This window comes from Entelurus aequoreus, linkage group LG06 (genome assembly GCF_033978785.1).
Source record: "Entelurus aequoreus isolate RoL-2023_Sb linkage group LG06, RoL_Eaeq_v1.1, whole genome shotgun sequence".
NCBI lineage: Eukaryota > Metazoa > Chordata > Actinopteri > Syngnathiformes > Syngnathidae > Entelurus > Entelurus aequoreus.
Window position 1 is genome coordinate 39,559,402 of NC_084736.1, and position 26,247 is coordinate 39,585,648.

The 26,247-nt window shown below is 42.2% G+C and overlaps 1 protein-coding gene across 4 annotated transcripts in view; it reads right to left on the minus strand.

Moving 5' to 3' along the window:
• Positions 1 to 26,247, minus strand: part of lrrc8ab (leucine rich repeat containing 8 VRAC subunit Ab) — a 48,708-nt gene that overhangs the window by 7,376 nt on the left and 15,085 nt on the right. For 3 of the 4 annotated variants that reach the window (XR_009826546.1, XR_009826545.1, XM_062050721.1), the window contains exon 3: positions 9,480 to 11,598. Coding sequence is in view for 2 of the 4 variants with exons in the window: in XM_062050721.1 (XP_061906705.1) it covers positions 9,480 to 11,591 (2,112 nt within the window). In the remaining 2 variants the exon portion in view is untranslated. The remainder of the gene's footprint in view (positions 1 to 9,479; positions 11,599 to 26,247) is intronic. The other variant, XM_062050722.1, reaches the window with a different exon arrangement.

A 26,247-nucleotide genomic window follows, 5' to 3' on the forward strand; every position in this document is an offset into this window, starting at 1 on the left:
AATTTAAACTTTTGAATGATTCCGGGAGAATCGGAAAGTTAGTCCCGGTTCCAATCGATACTCGATACCCAACCCTAGTCAAGATATACACTATTAGTAGTGATAGCGATACCACCAATTTTCTTTCCGAACTGATACCGAATACAATTCCGGCTGGTATCAGTGATACTGATCCGATACCGATACTTTGAGCAAATGTACGTGCCGTATTTCTCAGACTATAAGGCGCACCTAAAATCCTTTCATTTTCTCAAAAATCAACAGTGCCCCTAATGTACGGAATAATTCTGGTTGTGCTTACTGGCCTCGAAGCAATGTTATTTGGTACATAGTGTAATGATAAGTGTGACCAGTAGATGGCAGTCACACATAAAATATACATGTAGACTGCAATACGATGGCAGTAAACAACACTAAAACTTTAAATGTTCCATTGAGAATATAGAACATTACACAGGGCGCTCAAAAATCTGTCAAAAAGGTTTTTAGTACAACTTTGGTAAGCTATGAAGCCGCACAGCTTGATGGATTGTCGGCGCATTAAACATATGAGTATTATTATGGTGTGTGTATAAGGCCACAAAATGGCACCTATTAGCAGACATTATCTGCTGTTTTGTTTCCCAATTTTATGCAAAACCAACTTTTCTTACCTTCTGGTACCTGCTGATCTGTATTTGGAATCTGCATAAGTCCTGAAAATTGTAGTCAGTGCTGACGCTGTAGTCATAAGCTTCTTCTTTTTCTCTACCTCCTTATGTGGCATTCATGTTTCGCTGTTGCTATTTTAATATAAAGTAGTGTAAAGTTCTTACTTATACCTGTCAGTAAACTCGCCATGAAAGCGCTAAAACCTACCGGTATTGTGAGTTTATGTTATTCACCCAAGGAACTTTAGTTATTAGTTCCGGTCGGACGTTTTTTCACGGGACACATTTCCGGTGTGGTTGTTTCCGAATGAGGAGATGCTGCTCCGTTATTTATTGAAGTAGTCTGAATGTCATTAACAGTTAGCTCCATCTTTTGACACTTCTTCCACTCCCGTCTTTGCACGCTACACCGCTACAACAAAGATGATGGGGAGAAGATGCTGTTCAAGATGAGCCACGTAAACAAAACGATGCATCCTGAAGCGACTGTCAGAAAGCGACTTGAAGATGATCTGTAAAACATCATCTATGCAATATTTTGACCAAAGAACCACCATTACCTGTTATGTAGACCACAAGGAAGTCTTTTACATTTAGAAAAAAAATCATAATATGACCCCTTTAATGCGCCTTATAATCCGGTGCGCCTTTTGTATGAAAAAAGAACTGAATAGACCCGCTCATCGGCAGTGCACCTTTTAATCCGGTGCGCCCTATGGTCCGCAAAATTCAGAACTTTCTTGTACTGTGTTCCATTTAATGATACACATGATCTCAAATAAATAAAGTATCGATGTTGTGACTTGAAAATCAATATTTCAGCATCGATCAAGCTATTACGCTATTGACTCTCATGCCCTCCCCTCACGTATCATGGCGCACCCATGACCCCAATATAATACACTACTCTTTTCTTTCATTCTCAAAGAGATGTGTCAACTTCTATTCGGGGTCAAGATACCTTTCATTGGCGGACTGGGGGCCAAATCCGGCTTTGGAATAACACCATATCGGCCCCCCAGTTCAGTTCAAAACTTAGGCGATTAACATTTTTGTAGCAAATTCCTAAAAACAGGAGTGTGGTCCTGTTGTACAGAGGAACTTGGACCACATTGTCAGATCTTTGCATTGACATTTTTACCCTGCTAGCAAACACAGAACACTGCGGTCCAAACTTGTGATTTACATAACTGAGGCGTTCCTAGGGGCAAAGTCCTCCCTCTTTTGGCAGTTACACATTTTTTTGGTAATATGATTTATGTAGGGATGTAACAATATGAAAATGTCATATCATGGTTATTGTGACCAAAATGTTCAGTTATTATCACCGTACTGTTGAATGTGCTCAAAAAGTACTTATCAAATCAAGTCAACTTTATTTATAAAGCACATTTAAAATTTACCACAGGGGTAGCCAAAATGCTGTACAATGGGCAGGTTAAAAGATAATACGAGAACCGAGCAAACACAACACAACACAAACAGAGCACGATAAAAAATAAATAACTAAAATAAATAGAACATAAAAACAGGTTCACAGCAGGTGTATTATGGGGCACCATAGCAGGATAGATATCACTCAGTGTTAAAAGCCATGGAATAAAAGTATGTTTTTAAGAGAGATTTAAAAACAGGAAGAGAGGAGGCCTGTCTAACACTCAGAGTTAGGTCGTTCCAGAGCTTGGGAGCAGCAGCGGCGATAGCTCTGTCACCTCTTAGCTTCAGCCTTGTGTCAGGGACGGTCAGTAGCAGCTGATCGGCTGATCTTAGGGATCGGGTGGGGCAGTAAGGCTGAAGGAGGTCGGAGAGATATGTTGGTGCGAGGTTGTTTAGACATTTAAAAACAAATAGAAGGAGTTTAAAATTGATTCGGTAACGCACAGGGAGCCAGTGAAGGGACACTAATATAGGGGTGATGTGCTCACGTCTGCGGGTCTGTGTTAGCAGACGAGCAGCAGAGTTCTGCACGAGCTGCAGGCGGGCGAGGGAGGCCTGGCTAATGCCTACATACAGGGCATTGCAGTAGTCTAGACGAGTCGAGATAAAGGCGTGGATTAATTTCTCGAGATCATGTCCTGATAGAAGCGGTTTCACTTTCGCTATTTGGCGTAATTGATAAAAGCTTTTTTGTACGACGCTGCTGATTTGATTTTCGAATTTAAAATCTGAGTCGAACTTTACCCCCAGGTTTGTGACACAGTCGCTGAGATACGGGGTCAGAGTGCAGAGGTCAACGTGGGGGGAGGGAGAGCGACTTGGACCGAACAACATAACTTCTGTTTGTCTTCATTTAGGCTCAGGAAGTTAGCTGAAAGCCAGGCTTTGATGTCGTGCAGGCAGTCAATGAGACGTTGAACCGTGTTATTTTGTGCCATGGGAAAATAGATCTGGCAATCATCGGCATAAAAATGAAATGCAATACCGTACTTCCTAAAAACAGAACCAAGGGGGAGAAGGTAAAGCGCAAATAAGATTGGGGCAAGGATTGAGCCCTGGGGGACCCCATGTGGTAAAGGAGCTGTGGAAGACATAAAACTGTTTATTTTTACACAAAAACTCCTGTCGGTTAGGTACGACCGGAACCAGTTGAGGGCGGCGCCCTTAATGCCCACACAGTAAGGTGGCGTGGTCGACGGTGTCGAACGCAGCAGACAGATCTAAAAGCACCAGGACAACATATTTACCATAATCAGTTGACAGGAGGATATCGTTCAAAGTTATGACACCTGTGAAGTGAAAACCATTTCAGGTGACTACCTCTTGAAGCTCATCGAGAGAATACCAAGAGTGCAAAGCAGTAATCAGAGCAAATGGTGGCTATTTTGAAGAAACTAGAATATAAAACATGTTTTCAATTATTTCACCTTTTTCTGTTAAGTACCGTATTTTTCGGACTATAAGTCGGCGTTTTTTTCATAGTTTGGCCGTGGGTGCGACGTATACTCCGGAGTGACTTTTGTGTGAAATTATTAACACATTACCATAAAATATCAAATAATACTATTTATGTCATTCGCGTGAGCGACGAAGCAAATGGCAGCAATCGTCACACACACGTCAGCAATCGTCACTCACACGCCAACCAATAAGAATTCGGCGGGGGCGGATCATGGCAGAAGTGCATTGTGGTTCATGGAATGCTAACTGCTATATGCTATACGCTACTGCCAGAGCTATTAAAATGGATCACATCAACATTGGCGGTAACTTATAAAAACTGAGAAGGGCTGAACTAAAATGGCACCGAAAAGGAAATCATATACTGCAGATTACAAGCCGGACGTAGTGAAATATGCAGCAGAAATTGGCGATCGAGCAGCAGAAAGAAAGGGAGCGGCGCATACCAGGAGCGACACCGGGGAGGAAGATTTCATCGGATATAGCAATCAGGAGTGACAGATTGTTTGGTAAACGTATAGCATGTAGGGCTGCAACTAACGATTAATTTGACAATCGATTAATCTGTCGATTATTACTTCGATTAATAATCGGATAAAAGAGACAAACTACATTTCTATCCTTTCCAGTTTTTTATTGAAAAAAACCAGCATACTGGCACCATGTTGTGGACAATGGGGGTGCAGCATACACCAATAATAACACAGAAATGTATCTCATCAGATCAGAACTGAATCTTGTACACATTTCTGTTGTGAATAATAAAGGATTCATTTTAGACTGCCTCTGAATAATAGCATGAAATATTCCAGCACCTTCATAACGTTTAGTTATACTAAAACGTCACTCAAATCTAAATATATTTATATAGCTTTATCAGCCCGGCTGCATTGATCCATTATGAAACCAACCTGAGATAGTTCTGTCCGTTACGTTTATTTCGAAATTGGTAACCGTGCGTTTTCTCTCTCAAAACGGAGTCAAATGTGCCGGAGACACATTATCAGCCCCGCGTTGCAACAAAGGCATAACTTTAACGTTACTTACAAAAAAGCTGAACTCATGAATGCCTGTTGTCACTATGGACTTAAAAAGTTACGTACTGTGAGTTCCCTTCATCCATGGCTCCAACATGTTTCTTCTTCAGGTGCTCCTGAAGCAATGTTGTACTTCCGTGCCATTTTGCAGGAAACAGTCTTCTTTGAAGTCTTTAAAGTGAAGTGTTCCCACACTTTTGACGACTTAGGTCGTACACTTTTCTCCATTGAAGCAATAACCTCAAGATGTTTCTCCGCTAAACTATCCGTACTGTTTTCCTGCGCCATTTTTCAAATTTTTCCAGCAAAGGAGACGGCGTCGTCACGTGAGTTGCACATGACACATCATTGGCTAGCTTACGCCACCTCATGAGACGTAGCCTCACCGCCGCCCTGGCGCTGTTTTGTACTGTTTTTGTACTTATTTTGATTATTGTTTCTCAGCTGTTTGTAAATGTTGCAGTTTATAAATAAAGGTTTATAAAACAAAAAAAAACAACAACAAAAAAATAACCCCCCCCCCCCCAAAAAAAAAGCCTCCGCGCATGCGCATAGCATAGTTCCAACGAATCGATGACTAAATTAATCGCCAACTATTTTGGTAATCGATTTTAATCGATTTAATCGATTAGTTGTTGCAGCCCTAATAGCATGTTCGATATGTTATAGTTATTTGAATGACTCTTGCCATAATATGTTATGTTAACATACCAGGCACGTTCTCAGTTGGTTATTTGTGCGTCATATGGCGTACACTTATTCAACCTGTTGTTCACTATTCTTTATGTATTTTAAATTGCCTATCAAATGTCTATTCTTGGTGTTGGATTTTATCAAATAAATTTCCCCCAAAAATGCGACCAGTGCGACGTATATATGTTTTTTTCCGTCTTTATTGTGCATTTTCGGCCGGTGCGACTTATACTCCAGAGCGACTTATAGTCCGAAAAATACGGTACATAACTCCACATGTGTTCATTCATAGTTTTGATGTGACAATCTACAATGTAAATAGTCATGAAAATAAAGATAACGCATTTAATGAGGAGGTGTGTCCAGACTTTCGGCTTGTACTGTGTATCGATCACTTTGTGCGAAAAGAGCACGCCGTGTCGGTTTAATATACACGATTTATTATATTAGTTGCTCAAACAGTACCGCAATGTGTTTTTTTAACTTTAGATTGGGGTGTGGAGTTTCTTAACGGGGAAATACTTTGACATCTCCTGTATTCATGTTAGCATTTACGCTAACTAGCGAGCTAGCTCTAGCTTGCTTCTCCAGTTAATGAGCAGTGTCAATCGGTGAGTATATCAAAGTGTGGTTATCAATCACGGTTTTACAATAATTTTACTTCTAAACGGTACTAACCACCGTTTATCGTTATATCCCTAGATTTATGTAACTAAGGTGTTGCTGTAGCTTGTTTACTTCAGCTGCAGTCAGTAGTCATTTGTTCAACTTCTTTAGCTATACTAGTGGTGTTCCTCAGGTTTCCATTTTAGGTCCTCTCTTTTTCATCATTTAGGCTATTCAACTGGTGGCAGCAGAATTCAGTTAAAAAAACTTGTGAAAGACTCGCGCAGACTGTCCTTAAAAACAGCAAAGCGCTCCTGTAAAACTGACAAAATGAATAGACCTAGAACAGGGGTCGGCAACCCGCGGCTCGAGTGGCTCCTAAGAGCTTTTTCAAAAATGTATGAAAATGGAAAAAGATGGGGGGAATATATTTTTTGTTTTAATATGGTCTCTGTAGGAGGACAAAAATGCCACAAACCTTCCTAACTGTTAGAAATCCCGTTGTTTATATTAAACATGCTTCAATGATGAGATTATTTGACGAGCGCCGCTTTGTCCTAATTTCGGCGGTCCTTGAACTCACCGTAGTTTGTTTAAATGTCCAACTTTCTCCGTCGCTGCCACAGAAAGACATGTTTGAAGCCACTCCTTTTTTGTCTTGTTTTGTCCACCAAACGTTTTATGCTGTGCGTGAATGCACAAAGGTGAGCTTAGTTGACTTGTTGGAGTGCTAACCAGGCATATTTGGTCACTGCATGACTGCAAGCTAAGTGATGGTAACATGCTATTTAGGCTAGCTGTATGTACCTAATGCATCGTTATGCCTCGTTTGTAGGTACCGTATTTTCCGCACTATAAGGTGCACCGGATTATAAGGCACACCTTCAATGAATGGCCTATTTTAAAACTTTGTTCATATATAAGGCGCACCGCATAGAATAGGCGCATAGAATAGACGCTACAGTAGAAGCTGGGGTTGCAAAACCTGTTGCGGCTCAACAATGGTCCATTAATAAGGTGCACCGGATTATAGGCGCACTGTCTGTTTTTGAGAAAATTGGAGGTTTTTAGGTGCGCCTTATAGTGCGGAAAATACGGTATATTTAAGCTAATTTAATTTCCTTTACTTAGGTTCTCTGTGTATTTAATTTATATTTGCACATCTTATGGCACATTATCTGTTTGGAATATTGGCTGCATTTCTGATAGTTGTTTGTGTGCCATGTTGTTCCAGATCACATCAAACTTTACCATGTTGTTCCAGACCACAGCAAACTTTACCCTGTTTGCAAATATTGTAATAAATCCATCAAAAGAAAACAGCCTGTCGTTTCCTTTAACTTGGACACACACATCTATACCTTTGGCCATTTTAAACCAGTAATTTCCAGGAGTTATCTTACCCTCTTAGCCTCTGTTTTACTAATGTTTTCCAATGTTGTAAATATGTGTAGAATAAATATTACATTTCAACATTTCTGTCAACAATTTTTTGAATTTTTAAATGTTTTGTGGCTTTAGACATATTTTTTTTATTTTTGGTCCGATATGGCTCTTTCAACATTTTGGGTTGCCGACCCCAAATCAAATGTCTAGTGTAGAGGATGCTGGTTCTCGGTGATATACAGACATACTTGCCAACCCTCCCGAATTTTCCGGGAGACTCCCGATTTTCAGTGCCTCTCCCCAAAACCTCCCGGGACAACCATTCTCCCGAATTTCTCCCGATTTCCAGCCGGACTTAAGGCACGCCCCCTCCAGGTCCGTGCGGACCTGAGTGAGGACAGCCTGTCGTCACGTCCGCTTTTCCTTCATATAAACAACGTGCCGGCCCAGTCACGTTGTAACATCTACGGCTTTTGGCGAGTGCACAACTGCACACACAACAAGAAGGAAACACAGTCATGGCGACGACGAGTGACAGAGAATAGAACGAGGATGGACAATTCAACCCTAAACTCACTCCTTTCCTGCAAATTACATTTCACAGACGCTGCCTGTAATAGCGTGATCTAAGTTGTTTGTTGCAATCTCCTTGTGAACGTTGGGTATAGTGTTTTCTGGTTACTTTTTGGTTGGCCAACGGTTTACGTTGTATTGCGCACCCTGATGGCAAGTGTGAAAGTCGGTTCTGTAGTATGAAGTAAAGAGATGTAACTTCTTCACCTCGCCTGGTTATTGACTCCAACCCAGAATATTACACTGCCCATACCTATGCTCCTTCAAAGGCTGTGCTACTGGCTGCAAAGCATTGCACTTTCCAAATACAACAATGAGTAGAGGAGTGTTATGTGTGTATATGTGAAAATAAATGAACACTGAAATTCAAGTATTTATTTTATTATATATATATATATATATATATATATATATATATATATATATATATATATATATATATATATATATATATATATATATATATATATATATATATATATATATATATATATATATATATAAGTATTTATTTTATTTATATATATATATATATATATATATATATATATATATATATATATATATACATATATATATATATATATATATAAGTATTTATTTTATTTATATATATATATATATATATATATATATATATATATATATATATATATATATATATATATATATATATATATATATATATATATATATATATATATATACATACAGGTATATATAAAATAAATACTTGAATTTCAGTGAATTCTAGCTATAAATATACTCCTCGCCCCTTAACCCCGCCCACCTCAACACCCCCCCCTCAATCTCCCGAATTTGGAGGTCTTAAGGTTGGCAAGTATGTACAGTATACAGAATGAGAACAACAATGAAGGGAGAAGTCCGGAACCCCCCCCCCCCCCCCGGTCATTAGCTTTCTTGAAATGTGGCCCCCAACACAATTTAGCAAAACATCCCAGCAGTAAAAGATGACCCAAAGATTGAGGAACCCTGTTTTAAAATAAGGGATTTGCTTTCGCTTTTACTACATATTTGGCAAAAACATAAAGTATGTATTTGTATACTACATTTTTGCTATGACGCATTCATGTCCATTGGTCCAATACCTTCATCTATAAAACACAAGGATTTGACTTTAGGAATGGAACAGATTAGTAACTCAGTTTCTGTTGCGTAAATAGTTTGCATTTCCAACAGGAAGCGTGAAGGCTGACAGATTGTGTGCGCTACCCAAATAGTGGGACATTTTGACATTGGCCAATAACTTTAACAAAGAAAATGTGACCTGGTTCAGTGCTTTTGTCTGACATTATTCATAAATAAGCAAGACATCGCATTAAATCCTCTGTCGTAAACTGTGGTATTTCAAAATGTCACTATTTGTTTCATTTTTATCAAGATAACAGCGAAGAAGCGACATTCTTTGTGTATGTCGACACAATGAATCATGTTTTATCCCCGTTCTATTCATAAAATTCCACCGACCGTGTATCAAATTGCAGCCTGTCTCGTTCCAATCTACAGGGTTCAGGACAGATATTTTAGTTGCCTTAAAATGGAAATGACAAAATATGTTTACCATCTGAAACTTGGTGCAAACTGGACTTAAAAAGATAACTCATCAGATACTCACTCTGTTAGCTGTCACTGCAAGGTACTGAAGGTTCTGCAGGGATCCAATGTCAGCCGGGATGTTGGTTAGGTTGTTATGGCTCAGGTCCAGGAAGCGGAGCTTGCGGCAGTAAAACAACTGTCCGGGGATCTTCTCAATTTTGTTCCGGTTCAGGTACAGTTTCTCCAAGTTGATCAGTGTGCCGATCTGAATGGGAATGTAGGCGATTTGATTATACCAGAGCTTAAGGCAGACCAGCCTGTGAAGGTGCTGGAAACTGATGATCTCCTCGATAGTCTTTAGGTTGTTGTCCTTCAAGTCGATCTCCTGCAAGTTGTGCAAGCTGAAGATGGAGTGCGGTATGCGCTCCAGATCACAGCGGATGAGCTCCAGCTCCGTCAGATTGACCATTTTCTTCAGGCTATTCAGCACCATGAGCTTGGTGCCCTCGTTGTTGATTGACAGCTTCTGGAGATGCATACCCACGTCGGTCACAACTTGAGGCAGCTTGGTTAGGTTGCTCTTGAGACGAAGAACCTTGAGCCTCTTGAGTTCCCGCAGCCCGTCGATGACAATGTAGCGGTTGTTCTCAGCGCTCAGATTCCCGGTAAGATGGAGCTCACTTAGATTCTTCAAACTGTAAATCCACAAAGGAATTTCTTTGATGTCTGTAAATTTGATGTGAAGGGACTTCAAATTCTCACGCAAGAACGCCAACGCCGGGGCCTCAATCTTAGCTGGGGTGTGGTAAAGCCACATCTCTCGCAGGTTTACGAGCTGAGCAATGATCGGTGGGATGGTCACGTCCGGTATCAGCTCCAGTTTGAGAACTTCCAGCTCCATCAGGTCAAATACTGTGTCTGGAATGCCGCTGAGCATGAAAAGGTGCAGCTCCAGCTTCTCCTGGGAGTTCTTGGTTATCCTCTGCCTGAGCTTGTCTAGAGTCCACTCGTTGTTGAGGTTGAGCTGCCTCAGTTTATTTTCACTTACTTCCGAGAGGAACACGGCAAAGCGCTTGGAGTAAAGAGGGTCATACTGATCTATCATGTGCAACATGAAGGCAAAGTCGTTCTTGACATCGGGTATGTCGCTGTAGCTGCTCTCTTCCCGTATTGACTCAAAGGAATACTTCTTGAGGGAGCGTCGCAGCATCCAGCACAGAGTGTACATGCAGATCAGCCCATAGACCACCACTAAGCTAATGTAGAAACAGGCCAAGATTTTAAAAAGGGTAGCCAACGGATGAGCACAGCGATAAACACTGTAACCTGTCAGACTCTCGATATCGACATTACAGTCGACGCTGAACTTGATGTCGTTCACATAATACCCTGTGTAGCATATTATCAAAATGAATTTGATGACCTTGATAATAGTCTGACGGATGTACAGTCGGTACACGATGTCTCCTTCTTCCACGTGTATTCTGAACTTTTTCACCTTTTCAAACAGCGCTTTAGCCTGCTCGCCTTCTTTCTTGTCCAAAACTCCAGTTTCGGTTCGGTCCACAATGCCCTGTTCCAGGCGTGTCTTTGTCCTTTGGAGCATCGGAACACTCGCCTCCACATCTTCACTGATGACGGACTCTTTGTGCTCCATCGAGCCGTTCATTTTCATTGGTTTCGGATCGCTTTCTTCGACCACCGTCTCTGACAGAGCCCTAGTGGTCCACGGTGAGTCAAAGCACTTCAGTAAGATGGACACAAAATGTTCGAGTTTGGAGCTCGTCCGAGGGAACTTGAACCAGAAGTTGCTACATGCTAGGAAAATAAGGGTGTGGAGTAACACTAGATAAGGGAAATACTTGGCGAACCAGTGCAACCTGGTTTCGTAGCACACAGCGTCTACATAGTTGTACTGGTGGCGGTCCAAATCATACTGGATTCCTTTAGGCTCCAATGAAAACGATGGGCCGAACGTAGAATTTACGTTCTTCTTGCAGGTCTGATCCACCACCCATTTGCAGGGCAAGCAGATCATCTTGTCTTGGGTGACCTGCAGGGTCCCCCCAAACACCGAGATCATGAGCATGACGATGGAGATGTAGTCGGTGAACACATCCCACCATGGTTTCAGGATACGGTAGGCCGGTTGTGTGTCCACAAAGTACCGCAGTTCAGTGATGGGGATCATGGTTTATCTAGGAGGAAAAACACACATTTCAGTACAATGAGATGCTAAGTCCACCTGAATGCTAATTTGCTATTCACCACAACAGTTTTCTTAAAAATGAGTGCAGAACACCAAACTAACAAACATCTAAAGACTCCAGATGGTTCATTTGAAGAATGTATAAAGGATGAACACTGAAACTGAGACTCCAGGTTTTCCTGGCAAAGTGTTCATTCATAGACTTAATGGACAAGATACTGTTGCTCTAACAGGTCTAATTCATCTCTGTAATGTGTTGTCACACTGGCTTTCAGGCCTAAAATCATTAGTCAATTAAATATGAAGTGTAATTTTCTGTAACTTGGTGGTGTCTTTAATCATATAGATAAGTATAAAAGGAATTGTCCCCATAAATAAACAACAGAATTCCAGGACGACATTCATCAGTTGTAGTGCTGATGCAAAACGGAGTCACGGCTGTACACATTTCCATGCTTAAGTTTGGGGAAAAGTAATAAACAAAAACTGCATTTTTAAATATTACTTTTAGGGGAGGGTAAACTTATTTTTTCAAGCCAGTGTTGTATTAAACAAAATAGTTCATTAAACTATAAATTTTACAAATGTACTCATGAAAAAGTCAGAGAAAAACATATTACAATGTACTTCAAAAATGGGATGCAACAAAGAGTGCAATTTATCATTTACATTGAAAGTTTGGGGAGGAATAAGCCTCACATTTTTTGTTTTTTGATCTAAAAGATCAAGAGACTGATGATACTTTTAAATCTACAACATTGGAGGTGTTAAAGGGGCCCTCTTATACCAAAATACTTGTTTTTTTTGTATTTAGGATCCCAATAAGTCCCCAAAATTTAAAATCAAACCAAGGAATAATCGCGGAAATATAAAAAAATACAATCTTGCCTCAAATGACCCGTTTACATCAGCGGATAGCTACATATATGTTAAATGTTCACCCAAAGAGCTTTGCGCGAGTCGGCCATTTTCATTCAATTGGAATCCAAAGTTGTAGCCGATATGTTCCTTATTTGTCTCTATCCTTTTGTTGGGCAGCAGACTGGTTCGTACATGCACATGTACGTGTAGCGTACAGTTCTAACTATACCTGGGCCGATATCAATCAATCAATCAAGCAAATACGGAATAAATAATTACAATACGACATTACAACAACTTGTCATCTTGCAGAAAAAAGCCATACCGATACTACACGGAGCAGGTTACAGAGATCACACAAACTTACTTTTTGCAGAATCTAGGTTAAAATGAGCGTCATTGTAGTGTGTACCACTGTAACCAGTAAACGTGAAATGACCATGGGGAGGGAATTTACACGTTTTTCTTCTTCCTACTCCTTTTCGGGCTGAACAGTAGCAAAAAAGTTTTATTATGTGTATTCATTTTAAGTAGAATATGGATGTTGCACATGTGTTGTAAATATTGTATACAGTGTATCGGCACAAGACAATTAATTGAATGATAAATAAAATTGAACTTGATAACTTTGCCAGCCTCGATAATTGCCATGTGCATGCATTGTTACGGGCTGCAAGAGCGGGCATTCTTTGCATCGGTTTCAGCAGCTGCGAGTGTTTTGTACAACATGCACATAAACAGTAGTTAGTATTACCGTAATAAATTAAAATTATTGAAAAACCGTGATTGATAACCACACGCTGATAAGATTGTGGACCGACTAGCATTAGCTTGCCAGCTAGCTTAAATACTAACATGAATACAAGAGCCAATAATGTCTTTCCCCATTAAGAAATGTCATACCCCAGTTTAAACTTATATAAACACATTATTACCGTCTAAACAACTAAGATACAGTATGCACATTGAACATAAAAACAAGGCTGTGTTTGCACAAAGTGATCGATAAAATATTATGAATAATATTAGTGATTAAAGGCCTACTGAAACCCACTACTACCGACCACGCAGTCTGATAGTTTATATATCAATGATGAAATCTTAACATTGCAACACATGCCAATACGGCCGGGTTAGATTAGTAAAGTTCAATTTTAAATTTCCCGCGAAATATCCTGCTGAAAACGTCTCGGTATGATGACGTTTGCGCGTGACGTCACGGATTGTAGCGGACATTTTGGGACACCATTGTGGCCAGCTATTAAGTCGTCTGTTTTCATCGCAAAATTCCACAGTATTCTGGACATCTGTGTTGGTGAATCGTTTGCAATTTCTTTAATGAACAATGGAGACAGCAAAGAAGAAAGCTGTAGGTGGGAAGCGGTGTATTAGCGGCCGGCTGCAGCAACACAAACACGTAGCCGGTGTTTCATTGTTTACATTCCCGAAAGATGACAGTCAAGCTTTACCATTGGCCTGTGGAGAACTGGGACAACAGAGACTCTTACCAGGAGGACTTTGAGTTGGATACGCGGTACCGTGAGTACGCAGCTGCGGCTTCCAAACATTTGATCGCTTGCCCGTACGTGCGTGCCGCTATGTGCGTGTCACGTACGTAACTTTGAGGACTTTTGGGAAATATACTGTATGTGCTGTATGAACTTTGCGGAGGTGAACGGTACTTTGGGCTGTGGGATTGAGTGTGTTGTGCGGGTGTTTCAGTTGTATTGGCGGGTTATATGGACGGGAAGGGGGAGGTGTTTGTTATGCGGGATTAATTTGTGGCATATTAAATATAAGCCTGGTTGTGTTGTGGCTAATAGAGTATATATATATATGTCTTGTGTTTATTTACTTTTTTAGTCATTCCCAGCTGGATATCAGGTCCCACCCGCCTCTCACAGCATCTTCCCTATCTGAATCGCTTCCACTGCCCTCTAGTCCTTCACTCTCACTTTCCTCATCCACAAATCTTTCAGCCTCGCTCAAATTAATGGGGAAATCGTCGCTTTCTCGGTCCGAATCGCTCTCGCTGCTGGTGGCCATGATTGTAAACAATGTGCAGATGTGAGGAGCTCCACAACCTGTGACGTCACGCTACTTCTGATACAGGCAAGGCTTTTTTATCAGCGACCAAAAGTTGCGAACTTTATCGTCGATGTTCTCTACTAAATCCTTTCAGCAAAAATATGGCAATATCGCGAAATAGAATGGACCTGTTATCCCCGTTTAAATAAGAAAATCGCATTTCAGTAGGCCTTTAATACAAATAAAATCCATAAATTGTCATATTTATTGCAGCAATACAGAGTACATACACAATGTGCAAAAACGGCTTGCTTGGTTAATGTTTGATGCTTGTAAATGTGGGGGTGCATAATGAGGAAGTGCTGTGTTTTTGTTGTGGCGACTGGCTAGCTGTGTTATGCTGTTGGCGTGTCGAGGTCAGCAATAAAGTTTAAAAACCACAGACTTCTGTCAGGACGCTACATCACGTTACTTTAAACCAGTGTTTTTCAACCACTGTGCCGTGAGATACCGTCTGGTGTGCCGTAGGAGATTATCTCATTTCACTTATTTGGGTTAAAAATATTTTTTGCAAACCAGTTATTATAATCTGCAAATGATGTGTTGTTGTTGAGTGTCTGTGCTGTCTGGAGCTCAGCAGAGTAACCGTGTAATACTCTTCCATATTAGTAGGTGGCAGCCGGTATCTAATTGCTTTGTAGATGTCGGAAACAGCCAGTGTTGGGACTAACGCGTAACTTTGTAACGTGTTACTGTAACGCCGTTATTTTCGACTGTAATCAATAGTCTAACGCGTTATTTTTTATATTCAGTAACTCAGTTACTGTTACTACATGATGCGTTACTGCGTTATTTTACGTTATTTTTTTATATAGCATCGGCTAGAAATTGAGAAGATCTGATTGTGTTTTATTGCTGCGGTGTCGTCCTTCTGAATGTTCCTGTGTCACAAGGAAGAGGCGCGCCACGCACTTTGTGTGGGTGTGTGTGTGTGGGGCAGGGGGGCGTGTCTGTGTTTACTAACGAAGCAGAGTTTCTTAAGATGGAGATATTCTCACTACTTTTCTTTTGTCGAGCACAAAGAAAAGAACATTTTAGTTAAATGTAAGTTGAGTCTTGGATCAAAGATCCTATCTACTGCCCAAAACAGCAATTAAAATCTGCTGAAACACCTACAAAAGCGACATGCTTCGACAAAGCTAGTAAAGAGAGACACACAGCGGCTGGATTTTAACGGCGGGACTGCTAGCCAGGACAACATTGATAGAGCCATTGCAGCGTGTGTGCTAGAAGACATGCAGGCTATTTCTACAGTGAAGTCACCCGCTTTCAGGCAGCTGGACACAGTGGACAGTGAGTACATAAACATGGAAAGCAAGCTAAAGAAAACACTCAAAACTCTGCCTCTGCTCATTATTCATCACTGAAGGTACACACACTGTCAATTCTCTTATATACTCTTTCATTCTAGACTTCTAGAGTGTTTGATTATCACATCACTCTAAATGTATAGACTATAAAGTTCACAAACATAAAGAGGGATCCTAGTGGGCCAGGCCAATCTTTCCTTTTCTCTAAACTAAAACTGGGGAAATGCGTAGAGTGTTCTGGGCTTCAGCACAGTGTTGATCTCCTGAATACATGATTTTATTTCACAATTCCTTGAGAGAAAAAAACGCCTGGTTAGGTGTGTGTATAGCAGTATGTGTGCTGTATATAGTGACATGACATATAATCATGTCATGTGTGCCTTCCTAGGGTGAAGCCAGGTTTACAGACAGCTATGTTGTGACATGTTGTTATTATGCAGTTAGTTACTTATGTATGTTATGTTGCAGCTATTTAAAATAGTTTTGTCAATTTGTTCTGGCCCAAAATAAATTGGCCCTTTGAAAAATATCTTTGTCTTTGTGTGTGAACCACATTGCTTAGCAGAGTTCAGTGATGCAAATGCATGTCAAGTTGATCAACAGATTGTATTATTCTCCAGTGCAATAACAGTACTGAAATGAAGGCTAAAAGGGCATTAATGGGAGCCTTAAATTAAAAAAATAAAAATAAAAAAGAAGTAACTAAATAGTTACCTTTCACAGTAACGCATTACTTTTTGGTGTAAGTAACTGAGTTACTTTAGAAATAAAGTAACTAGTAACTGTTAACTAGTTACTGGTTTTCAGTAACTAACCCAACACTGGAAACAGCTGAAGGCAGTGTGCAGGTAAAAAGGTGTCTAATGCTTAAACCAAAAAGTGAGTGCCCCTAAGAAAAGGCATTGAAGCTTAGGGAAGGCTATGCACAACGAGACTAAAACTGAACTGGCTACAAAGTAAACAAAATCAAATGCTGGACGACAGCAAACACTTACTGTGGAGCAAAGACGGCATCCACAAAGTACCTCCGAACATGACATGACAATCAACAATGTCCCCACAAAGAAGGATAAAAACAACTGAAATATTCTTGATTGCTAAAACAAAGTAAATGTGGGAAATATCGCTCAAAAGGAAGACATGAAACTGCTACAGGAAAATACCCCCAAAAAAAGAAAAAGCCACCAAAATAGAAGCGCAAGACAAGAACTAAAACACTAGAGCTATATTGATGCATGCTTGGTTATGGTTTAAAGTCATATCCAACAATTGCGACAACGACTTTTTACTGTCAACTGAGTTTAGTTTTTGAATGATTTCTGCTGGTGGTGTGCCTCTGCATTTTTTCAACGGAAAAAATGTGCCTTGGCTCAAAAAAGGTTGAAAAACACTGCTTTAAACCACCGAGCACTTGTTGCAGAAGGCTAAGTCTGCCTTCATTTAGCATTGAAACAATGCTAGCTTCTTTTCTTTTTTTTCCCTGGTTACTGCCATTTACAGTACATCGGCACCAGTGCTATTGTAGACCTGGGTTGAAAATGTATTGTCAAAATTTAACACGTCAACAGCAACCAAAAGATACAACGCCGCTAACGCTGCAGTGCTAGGCACTTCTTCATTATGCACCAATATGGTTAAAGCAAGTTGTCAGGTTCAAACACCGATGACATCTAGTAGACAAGACAAGAAGCAAAGGAAATCAAACAGAGACAGGATTCAATTTAGCTCATGAGGAGAGCGCCTGTGTGCCTGCACCCTCGTACAGCGTCACCACACCGCTCTGACGACGGAGTTCCATGCTTCCTCTTTTATTTGGGCCTTTTCTGATTACATAGCATTACATTATGCAGCTGCTCCTAAGGGGAGGTGGCCATAAACAGCTGTTGCACTCGGTCATAAACAGTTCAAAGAAGAGGTGCCTGGAGCTGCGTCAGGTTTGCTCCCTCTCCGCTTTGTAGTTCTCGGGTCAGACAAGGTCTTCCTGTGGCTGTCAATAGATCAAAGAAACCGACATCTCCATGTCGCATCCCATCGCCCACAGTGGAGATTTACAAGCCCTTTGCTCGATAAGATGAAAGACAGCTTTTGTCTTCTCGCAGGGGACCTGAACTCAATGGAACACAAAGTTGTGTGATAACTTATATACAATTATTCTGACAGAAGTGAGGTTGCATTCATGAACCCCTGTAATTCTGAAGTTGTAATTTTAATCCTCAAGAAAGGTAAAAAAACAAGTGCCACGGAAGAGCGTCTTTTCATGTCTTTCTTAACATCTCCGGTATAAATTCAAAGTTGACCAACTTCTCGGTTTATGGCCACATTCTTATACGATCCAGAGGCATGATTTATAATCTAGAATTAACTTCCACTAGTTCAAAGGCGATGCAGAAGCTCACTATGTCAACATAGCAGCATAAGCTAGTACAAACCCTGTTTCCATATGAGTTGGGAAATTGTGTTAGATGTAAATATAAACGGAATACAATGATTTGCAAATCCTTTTCAACCCATATTCAATTGAATGCACTACAAAGACAAGATATTTGATGTTCAAACTCATAAACTTTTTTTTTTTTTTACAAATAATAATTAACTTAGAATTTCATGGCTGCAACACGTGCCAAAGTAGTTGGGAAAGGGCATGTTAACCACTGTGTTACATGGCCTTTCCTTTTAACAACACTCAGTAAACATTTGGGAACTGAGGAGACACATTTTTTAAGCTTCTCAGGTGGAATTATTTCCCATTCTTGCTTGATGTACAGCTTAAGTTGTTCAACAGTCCGGGGGTCTCCATTGTGGTATTTTAGGCTTCATAATGCGCCACACATTTTCAATGGGAGACAGGTCTGGACTACAGGCAGGCCAGTCTAGTACCCGCACTCTTTTACTATGAAGCCACGTTGATGTAACACGTGGCTTGGCATTGTCTTGCTGAAATAAGCATGGGCGTCCATGGTAACATTGCTTGGATGGCAACATATGTTGCTCCAAAACCCGTATGTACCCTTCAGCATTAATGGCGCCTTCACAGATGTGTAAGTTACCCATGTCTTGGGCACTAATACACCCCCATACCATCACAGATGCTGGCTTTTCAACTTTGCGCCTATAACAATCCGGATGGTTCTTTTCCTCTTTGGTCCGGAGGACACGACGTCCACAGTTTCCAAAAACAATTTGAAATGTGGACAGAACACTTTTCCACTTTGTATCAGTCCATCTTAGATGAGCTCAGGCCCAGCGAAGCCGACGGCGTTTATGGGTGTTGTTGATAAACGGTTTTCGCCTTGCATAGGAGAGTTTTAACTTGCACTTACAGATGTAGCGACCAACTGTAGTTACTGACAGTGGGTTTCTGAAGTGTTCCTGAGCCCATGTGGTGATATCCTTTACACACTGATGTCGCTTGTTGATGCAGTACAGCCTGAGGGATCGAAGAAGTACCAATGATTGTCACACACACACTAGGTGTGGTGAAATTTGTCCTCTGCATTTGACCCATCCCCTTGTTCACCCCCTGGGAGGTGAGGGGAGCAGTGAGCAGCAGTGGTGACGCGCCCGGGAATAATTTTTGGTAACTTTAACACAGGCTTAGCTGCTTACGTGCAGGGATTTCTCCAGATTCTCTGAACCTTTTGATGATATTACGGACCGTAGATGGTGAAATCCCTAAATTCCCTGCAATAGCCGGTTGAGAAAGGTTTTTCTTAAACTGTTCAACAATTTGCTCACGCATTTGTTGACAAAGTGGTGACCCTCGCCCCACCCTTGTTTGTGAATGACTGAGCATTTCATGGAATCTACTTTTATACCCAATCATGGCACCCACCTGTTCCCAATTTGCCTGTTCACCTGTGGGATGTTCCAAATAAGTGTTTGATGAGCATTCATCAACTTTATCAGTATTTATTGCCACCTTTCACAACTTCTTTGTCACGTGTTGCTGGTAACAAATTCTAAAGTTAATGATTATTTGCAACAAAAAAAAATGTTTATCAGTTTGAACATCAAATATGTTGTCTTTGTAGCATATTCAACTGAATATGGGTTGAAAATGATTTGCAAATCATTGTATTCCGTTTATATTTACATCTAACACAATTTCCCAACTCATATGGAAACGGGGTTTGTAGTTGCATGACGGCAGTCAGCGAAGACAAATCCATAAATTATCCGCACCGTTTTACAAGCTGTAGGGTTCAAGACGGAGGAAAAAGTTAACGGCTCGTAGTCCGAAATTTACGATATTTACAATCCTCACCCAGATAAAAAATATATATATAATTGTTTAATGAAACAAGATTTGTTTTGTGTGACTGTCAAAGTTGACCAACTTCTCAGTTCATGGCCACAACCTTCTACTTAACAGATGAGAGGCATGATTTATAATCTAAAATTACAGCATCTTAGTATGTCAACAGCTGCATAAACTAGTTAGCTTTCTGTGATCTCTGCACCACAAAAAGTAGTTCCATGGCGTTAGCGCTGGTAATAACTATTTTATAATTGCCAATACTTGGTCAATATGGAGGTCACGAGAATGGCGTATTACTGCCGTTTTTTCAGGCATTATGGGCACAATGGAGTACACCCATTCGCTGCCACCTCGTACTTGCTGTCTATTACGAATTTAGAATGCATTAAATAAAGAAAAACGTGTGTTACATAGAGATTGTGAATGATAGGCAAAAGCAGGACAAAAGCATACGTTTACATGTGGACCAGAAGCCAAAATGCAAACTGTATTTTGCCCCAAATGCTTCAATGTGTTTTTTTAAATCATTAATCATTTTAATTATCATTTAGAGATCGATTTTAATGCCGAGACCCAGTTTCCTTGCATGAAACATCCACCTACACGCACACAAAGGTAATACATTTATACTTAATATCGCTAACATTAGAAAAGGAAAAGGGTTCTACTTACACATTTTTTGCCGTTTTTGTGCGTCAGCGCTCAATAAAATCATTGGAATCAACTTCCAGCCGAGCATGTTATGCAGCACGGCACGCCCAGCTTCTTGAGAAGGCACTCCTCTAAAGATGATGTTCCGTTTTGGCACATTTAACTCAAACAAGACCACGGCCAGAGGAGCCACCTTGTTCGCAAGCTCTCTATTCTTAGCCATTTCCTTGAATAATACCCAGAGTATTGTCTGTGGGGGCCTTGAGAAGCACCTCCCTCGGCCTTCAGTAGGAGATCCTGTTTACCTTGTAGAAAGTGCTGTCTCCAACCAGTTGTCTCTCTGGAATACTCCACTGTCACCTCCTCAACACACCTACCCTTAGACAATAAGAGTCAGGCGCCGACGTGAACTTTTTAGGAAACTATAAAGACATGGACGCCAAGTATGGAAGTATTATTGGAGCAAAAGTATTTGCACATCTCAATCTGTGTGTAAGTAATCAGAAACGCGTGTGCAAATGTTTGTCCATACTTCGACCTGTGTGTGTGTGTGTGTGTGTGTGTGTGTGTGTGTGTGTGTGTGTGTGTGTGTGTGTGTGTGTGTGTGTGTGTGTGTGTGTGTGTGTGTGTGTGTGTGTAAAAAACGTATGTCTGTGTATTTTGATTCGTGTGAAGAAGGAACCCTGACTGGCTGTCTTTTTATGCCTGACTTTTGCGACACTTTCTCCATGTAAGTCTGAACGTGTAAAAAGACTTGTCTGTTTGCAACTTCCCCCTTTCCTTTCCCTATACCGGGGGTGTCAAACTCTTTTTCATTGAGGGCAGTAATGGCTGCTTTCAGAGGGCAGCTTTTTTTAAATTAATTTACAATATGAATGCGAGTAATAACCTGGGATTAAACATGATTAATCGAAATACATATGCATTTGATTTTTTTTCTGTATAACTTGCTTAAAAATCATAAATTAGCATTAGCATTAGCATATATTAACGGTGTGGCGCAGTTGGGAGAGTGGCCGTGCTAGCAACCCGTCATCTTTGTTGTAGCGGTGTAGCGTGCAAGGGCGGGAGTGGAAGAAGTGTCAACAGATGGAGCTAACTGTTTTAATGACATTCAGACTTTACTTCAATCAATAACGGAGCAGCATCTGCTCATCTGGAAACAACAACAAGGCCGGAAATGTGTCCCGTGAAAAACCGTCCGACCGGAACTCTCTAATAACTAAAGTTCCTAGGGTGAATAATGCAAACTCACTACACCGGCATGTTTTAGCGCTTTCATGGCGAGTTTAGGGTCTCCCAAGGCAAACTGGTCCTAGGTGAGGGATCAGACAAAGAGCAGCTCGAAGACCTCAATGAAAGATAAAAACAAGGAACCCAGATTTCCCTCACCCGGACGCGGGCCCCCCTCTGGAGCCAGGCCCGGAGGTGGGGCACGATGGCGAGCGCCTGGTGGCCGGGCCTGTCCCCATGGGGCCCGGCCGGGCACAGCCCGAAGAGGCAACGTGGGTCCCCCCTCCAATGGGCTCACCACCCATAGCAGGGGTCATAGAGGTCGGGTGCGAAGCGAGCCGGGCGGCGGCCGAAGGCAGGGCACTTGGCGGTCCGATCCTCGGCTACAGAAGCCAGCTCTTGGGACGTGGAACGTCACCTCGCTGGGGGGGAAGGAGTAAGGCTGCAGCTAACGATTATTTTTCTATCGATTAATCCATAGATTATTTTTTCGATTAATCGGTTAATCTATCGATTTATTTATTTTTCGATTAATCTATAGATTATTTTTCCTTTTACCGATTATTTTTTTATTCAAAATGAAGATGAAAAAATAAATGTAGGCCAGTTTTTTCAAAAGGCATGGCTTTTATTTACAAAAAAAAAGAAGTATGGCCACTCATTCAACATTGACAACAACATGACTAAATATTCTGTAACAATGTAAACATTTAAAACTTTTAACATTTAACAAAATTAAAAGTAGCTTATTTGCTTTTTAATGTGCAAATATAAAAGTCAACATCCAGTGCAAATCTTAATATTCTGCAATAGTATAAGCATTTCAAAAGTAAAAGTATTGCTTATTTTGCTTTAAAATGTGCAAAAATAAAGATAAACATCCAATACAAAAAAGTGCAAAACGAAATATTCTGTAATAACAGTGTAAACATTTCAACAAAAGTGAAAGTATTGCTAATTTGCTAAAATGTGCAAAAATAAAGATAAACATCCAATACAAAAAAGTGCCAATCTAAATATTCTGGAGCACTGTAAACATTAAGTATTACTTTTAAAATGTGCAAAATAAACATCCAGTCCAACACAGTACAAAATAACCAATTCTACTCATTCCAGTGAGTGTCTAACAGTTGTAATGAAGAAAGGTTAGCATGTCTACATGCTCTGGTTCTTTTCATGTTTACAATATTCCCAGCAGCTGAAAATAGGCGCTCAGAAGGGGTCGATGTGGCTGGAACTGAGAGCTAATTAGCCTTCACCTCAAGCCAGGACTGCGAGTGAGCTGAGCTGCAGTTTAAGTTTCTAGAAGGTCAACGGGCTCATAGTGATGTTACTAGTAGTTGACTGGGAGGTGTTTATTATCATTTGGGGAGAGTCCGCTGCCTGATGCTCACCTGCTAAACACCTATCTGCTCGACGCTGAAATGCTGACTACATGCGCTCTGAATACGCACTGCTGATTGGCTGATAATGCTTTGTGTGTACCGATCAGATGGTTGTGTGGGTGGGACAATGCTGCGTGCTGAGACAGAGGCAGTAGGAGCAAAGCAGCTTGTTAAGACTTTAGCTTTAGCTTAGAAACTCTTTCGGTACACCCCCGTACCGAACCGAAAGCCCCGTACCGAAACGGTTCAATACAAAACACGTACCGTTACACCCCTAGCAGATACAAATGACACATTCATGTTTTTGTGTAATGATGACAACGTATGCTCGCGCGGACGATTGAATAGTTGGTTTTGTTTTCAAATGTTCGTTCATAGCCGTTGTGCTGCTATGATAGGCCATTTCCGCTCGACACAGTGTGCATACAACAACATTATTAGGCCGTTTATTGAAATACTCCCACACTTTTGACGACTTTTGGCGTGATTTTTTCCCCCTCGCTCGCACCGCTCGCATCGTCTGCTTTGATCGTCTGCTTTGCGCTTCGCCATGACGGTAGTGTGACGTAAATATGCGACGCGTCGACGCACAAAAACGGTGTCGACGTATTTACGTAACCGATGACGTCGATGACGTCGACTACGTCGACGCGTCGTTTCAGCCTTAGGAAGGAGCCTGAGCTAGTGCGCGAGGTGGAGAAGTTCCGGCTAGACATAGTCGGACTCACTTCGACGCACAGCAAGGGCTCTGGAACCAGTTCTCTCGAGAGGGGCTGGACTCTCTTCCACTCTGGCGTTGCCGGCAGTGAGAGGCGACGGGCTGGGGTGGCAATTCTTGTTTCCCCCCGGCTCAGAGCCTGCATGTTGGAGTTCAACCCGGTGGACGAGAGGGTGGGGGAACGGGTCCTGACTGTGGTTTGCGCTTATGCGCCAAACGGCAGCTCAGAGTACCCACCCTTTTTGGATTCGCTCGAGGGAGTACTTGAGAATGCTCCCCCAAGTGATTCCCTCGTTCTACTGGGGGACTTCAACGCTCATGTTGGCAGCGACAGTGAAACCTGGAGAGGCGTGATTGGGAAGAATGGCCGCCCGGATCTGAACCAGAGTGGTGTTTTGTTATTGGACTTTTGTGCCCGTCACAGATTGTCCATAACGAACACCATGTTCAAACATAAGGGTGTCCATATGTGCACTTGGCACCAGGACACCCTCGGCCGCAGTTCCATGATCGACTTTGTAGTTGTGTCGTCGGATTTGCGGCCTCATGTTTTGGACACTCGGGTGAAGAGAGGGGCGGAGCTTTCTACCGATCACCACCTGGTGGTGAGTTGGCTGCGATGGTGGGGGAGGATGCCGGACAGACCTGGCAGGCCCAAACGCATTGTGAGGGTTTGCTGGGAACATCTGGCAGAGTCTCCTGTCAGAGAGAGTTTCAATTCCCACCTCCGGAAGAACTTTGAACATGTCACGAGGGAGGTGCTGGACATTGAGTCCGAATGGACCATGTTCCGCGCCTCTATTGTCGAGGCGGCTGATTGGAGCTGTGGCCGCAAGGTAGTTGGTGCCTGTCGTGGCGGTAATCCTAGAACCCGTTGGTGGACATCGGCGTTGAGGGATGCCGTCAAGCTGAAGAAGGAGTCCTATCGGGTTCTTTTGGCTCATAGGACTCCTGAGGCAGCGGACAGGTACCGACAGGCCAAGCGGTGTGCGGCTTCGGCGGTCGCGGAGGCAAAAACTCGGACATGGGAGGAGTTCGGGGAAGCCATGGAAAACGACTTCCGGACGGCTTCGAAGCGATTCTGGACCACCATCCGCCGCCTCAGGAAGGGGAAGCAGTGCACTATCAACACCGTGTAGGGTGAGGATGGTGATCTGCTGACCTCGACTGCGGATGTTGTGGATCGGTGGAGGGAATACTTCAAAGACCTCCTCAATCCCACCAACACGTCTTCCTATGAGGAAGCAGTGCCTGGGGTATCTGTGGTGGGTTCTCCTATTTCTGGGGCTGAGGTTGCTGAGGTAGTTAAAAAGCTCCTCGGTGGCAAGGCCCCGGGGGTGGATGAGATCCGCCCGGAGTTCCTTAAGGCTCTGGATGCTGTGGGGGTGTCTTGGTTGACAAGACTCTGCAGCATCGCGTGGACATCGGGGGCGGTACCTCTGGATTGGCAGACCGGGGTGGTGGTTCCTCTCTTTAAGAAAGGGAACCGGAGGGTGTGTTCTAACTATCGTGGGATCACACTCCTCAGCCTTCCCGGTAAGGTCTATTCGGGTGTGCTGGAGAGGAGGCTACGCCGGATAGTCGAACCTCGGATTCAGGAGGAACAGTGTGGTTTTCGTCATGGTCGTGGAACTGTGGACCAGCTCTATACTCTCGGCAGGGTCCTTGAGGGTGCATGGGAGTTTGCCCAACCAGTCTACATGTGTTTTGTGGACTTGGAGAAGGCATTCGACCGTGTCCCTCTGGAAGTCCTGTGGGGAGTGCTCAGAGAGTATGGGGTATCGGACTGTCTGATTGTGGCGGTCCGCTCCCTGTATGATCAGTGCCAGAGTTTGGTCCGCATTGCCGGCAGTAAGTCGGACACGTTTCCAGTGAGGGTTGGACTCCGCCAAGGCTGCCCTTTGTCACCGATTCTGTTCATAACTTTTATGGACAGAATTTCTAGGCGCAGTCAAGGCGTTGAGGGGATCTGGTTTGGTGGCTGCAGGATTAGGTCTCTGCTTTTTGCAGATGATGTGGTCCTGATGGCTTCATCTGGCCAGGATCTTCAGCTCTCGCTGGATCGGTTCGCAGCTGAGTGTGAAGCGACTGGGATGAGAATCAGCACCTCCAAGTCCGAGTCCATGGTTCTCGC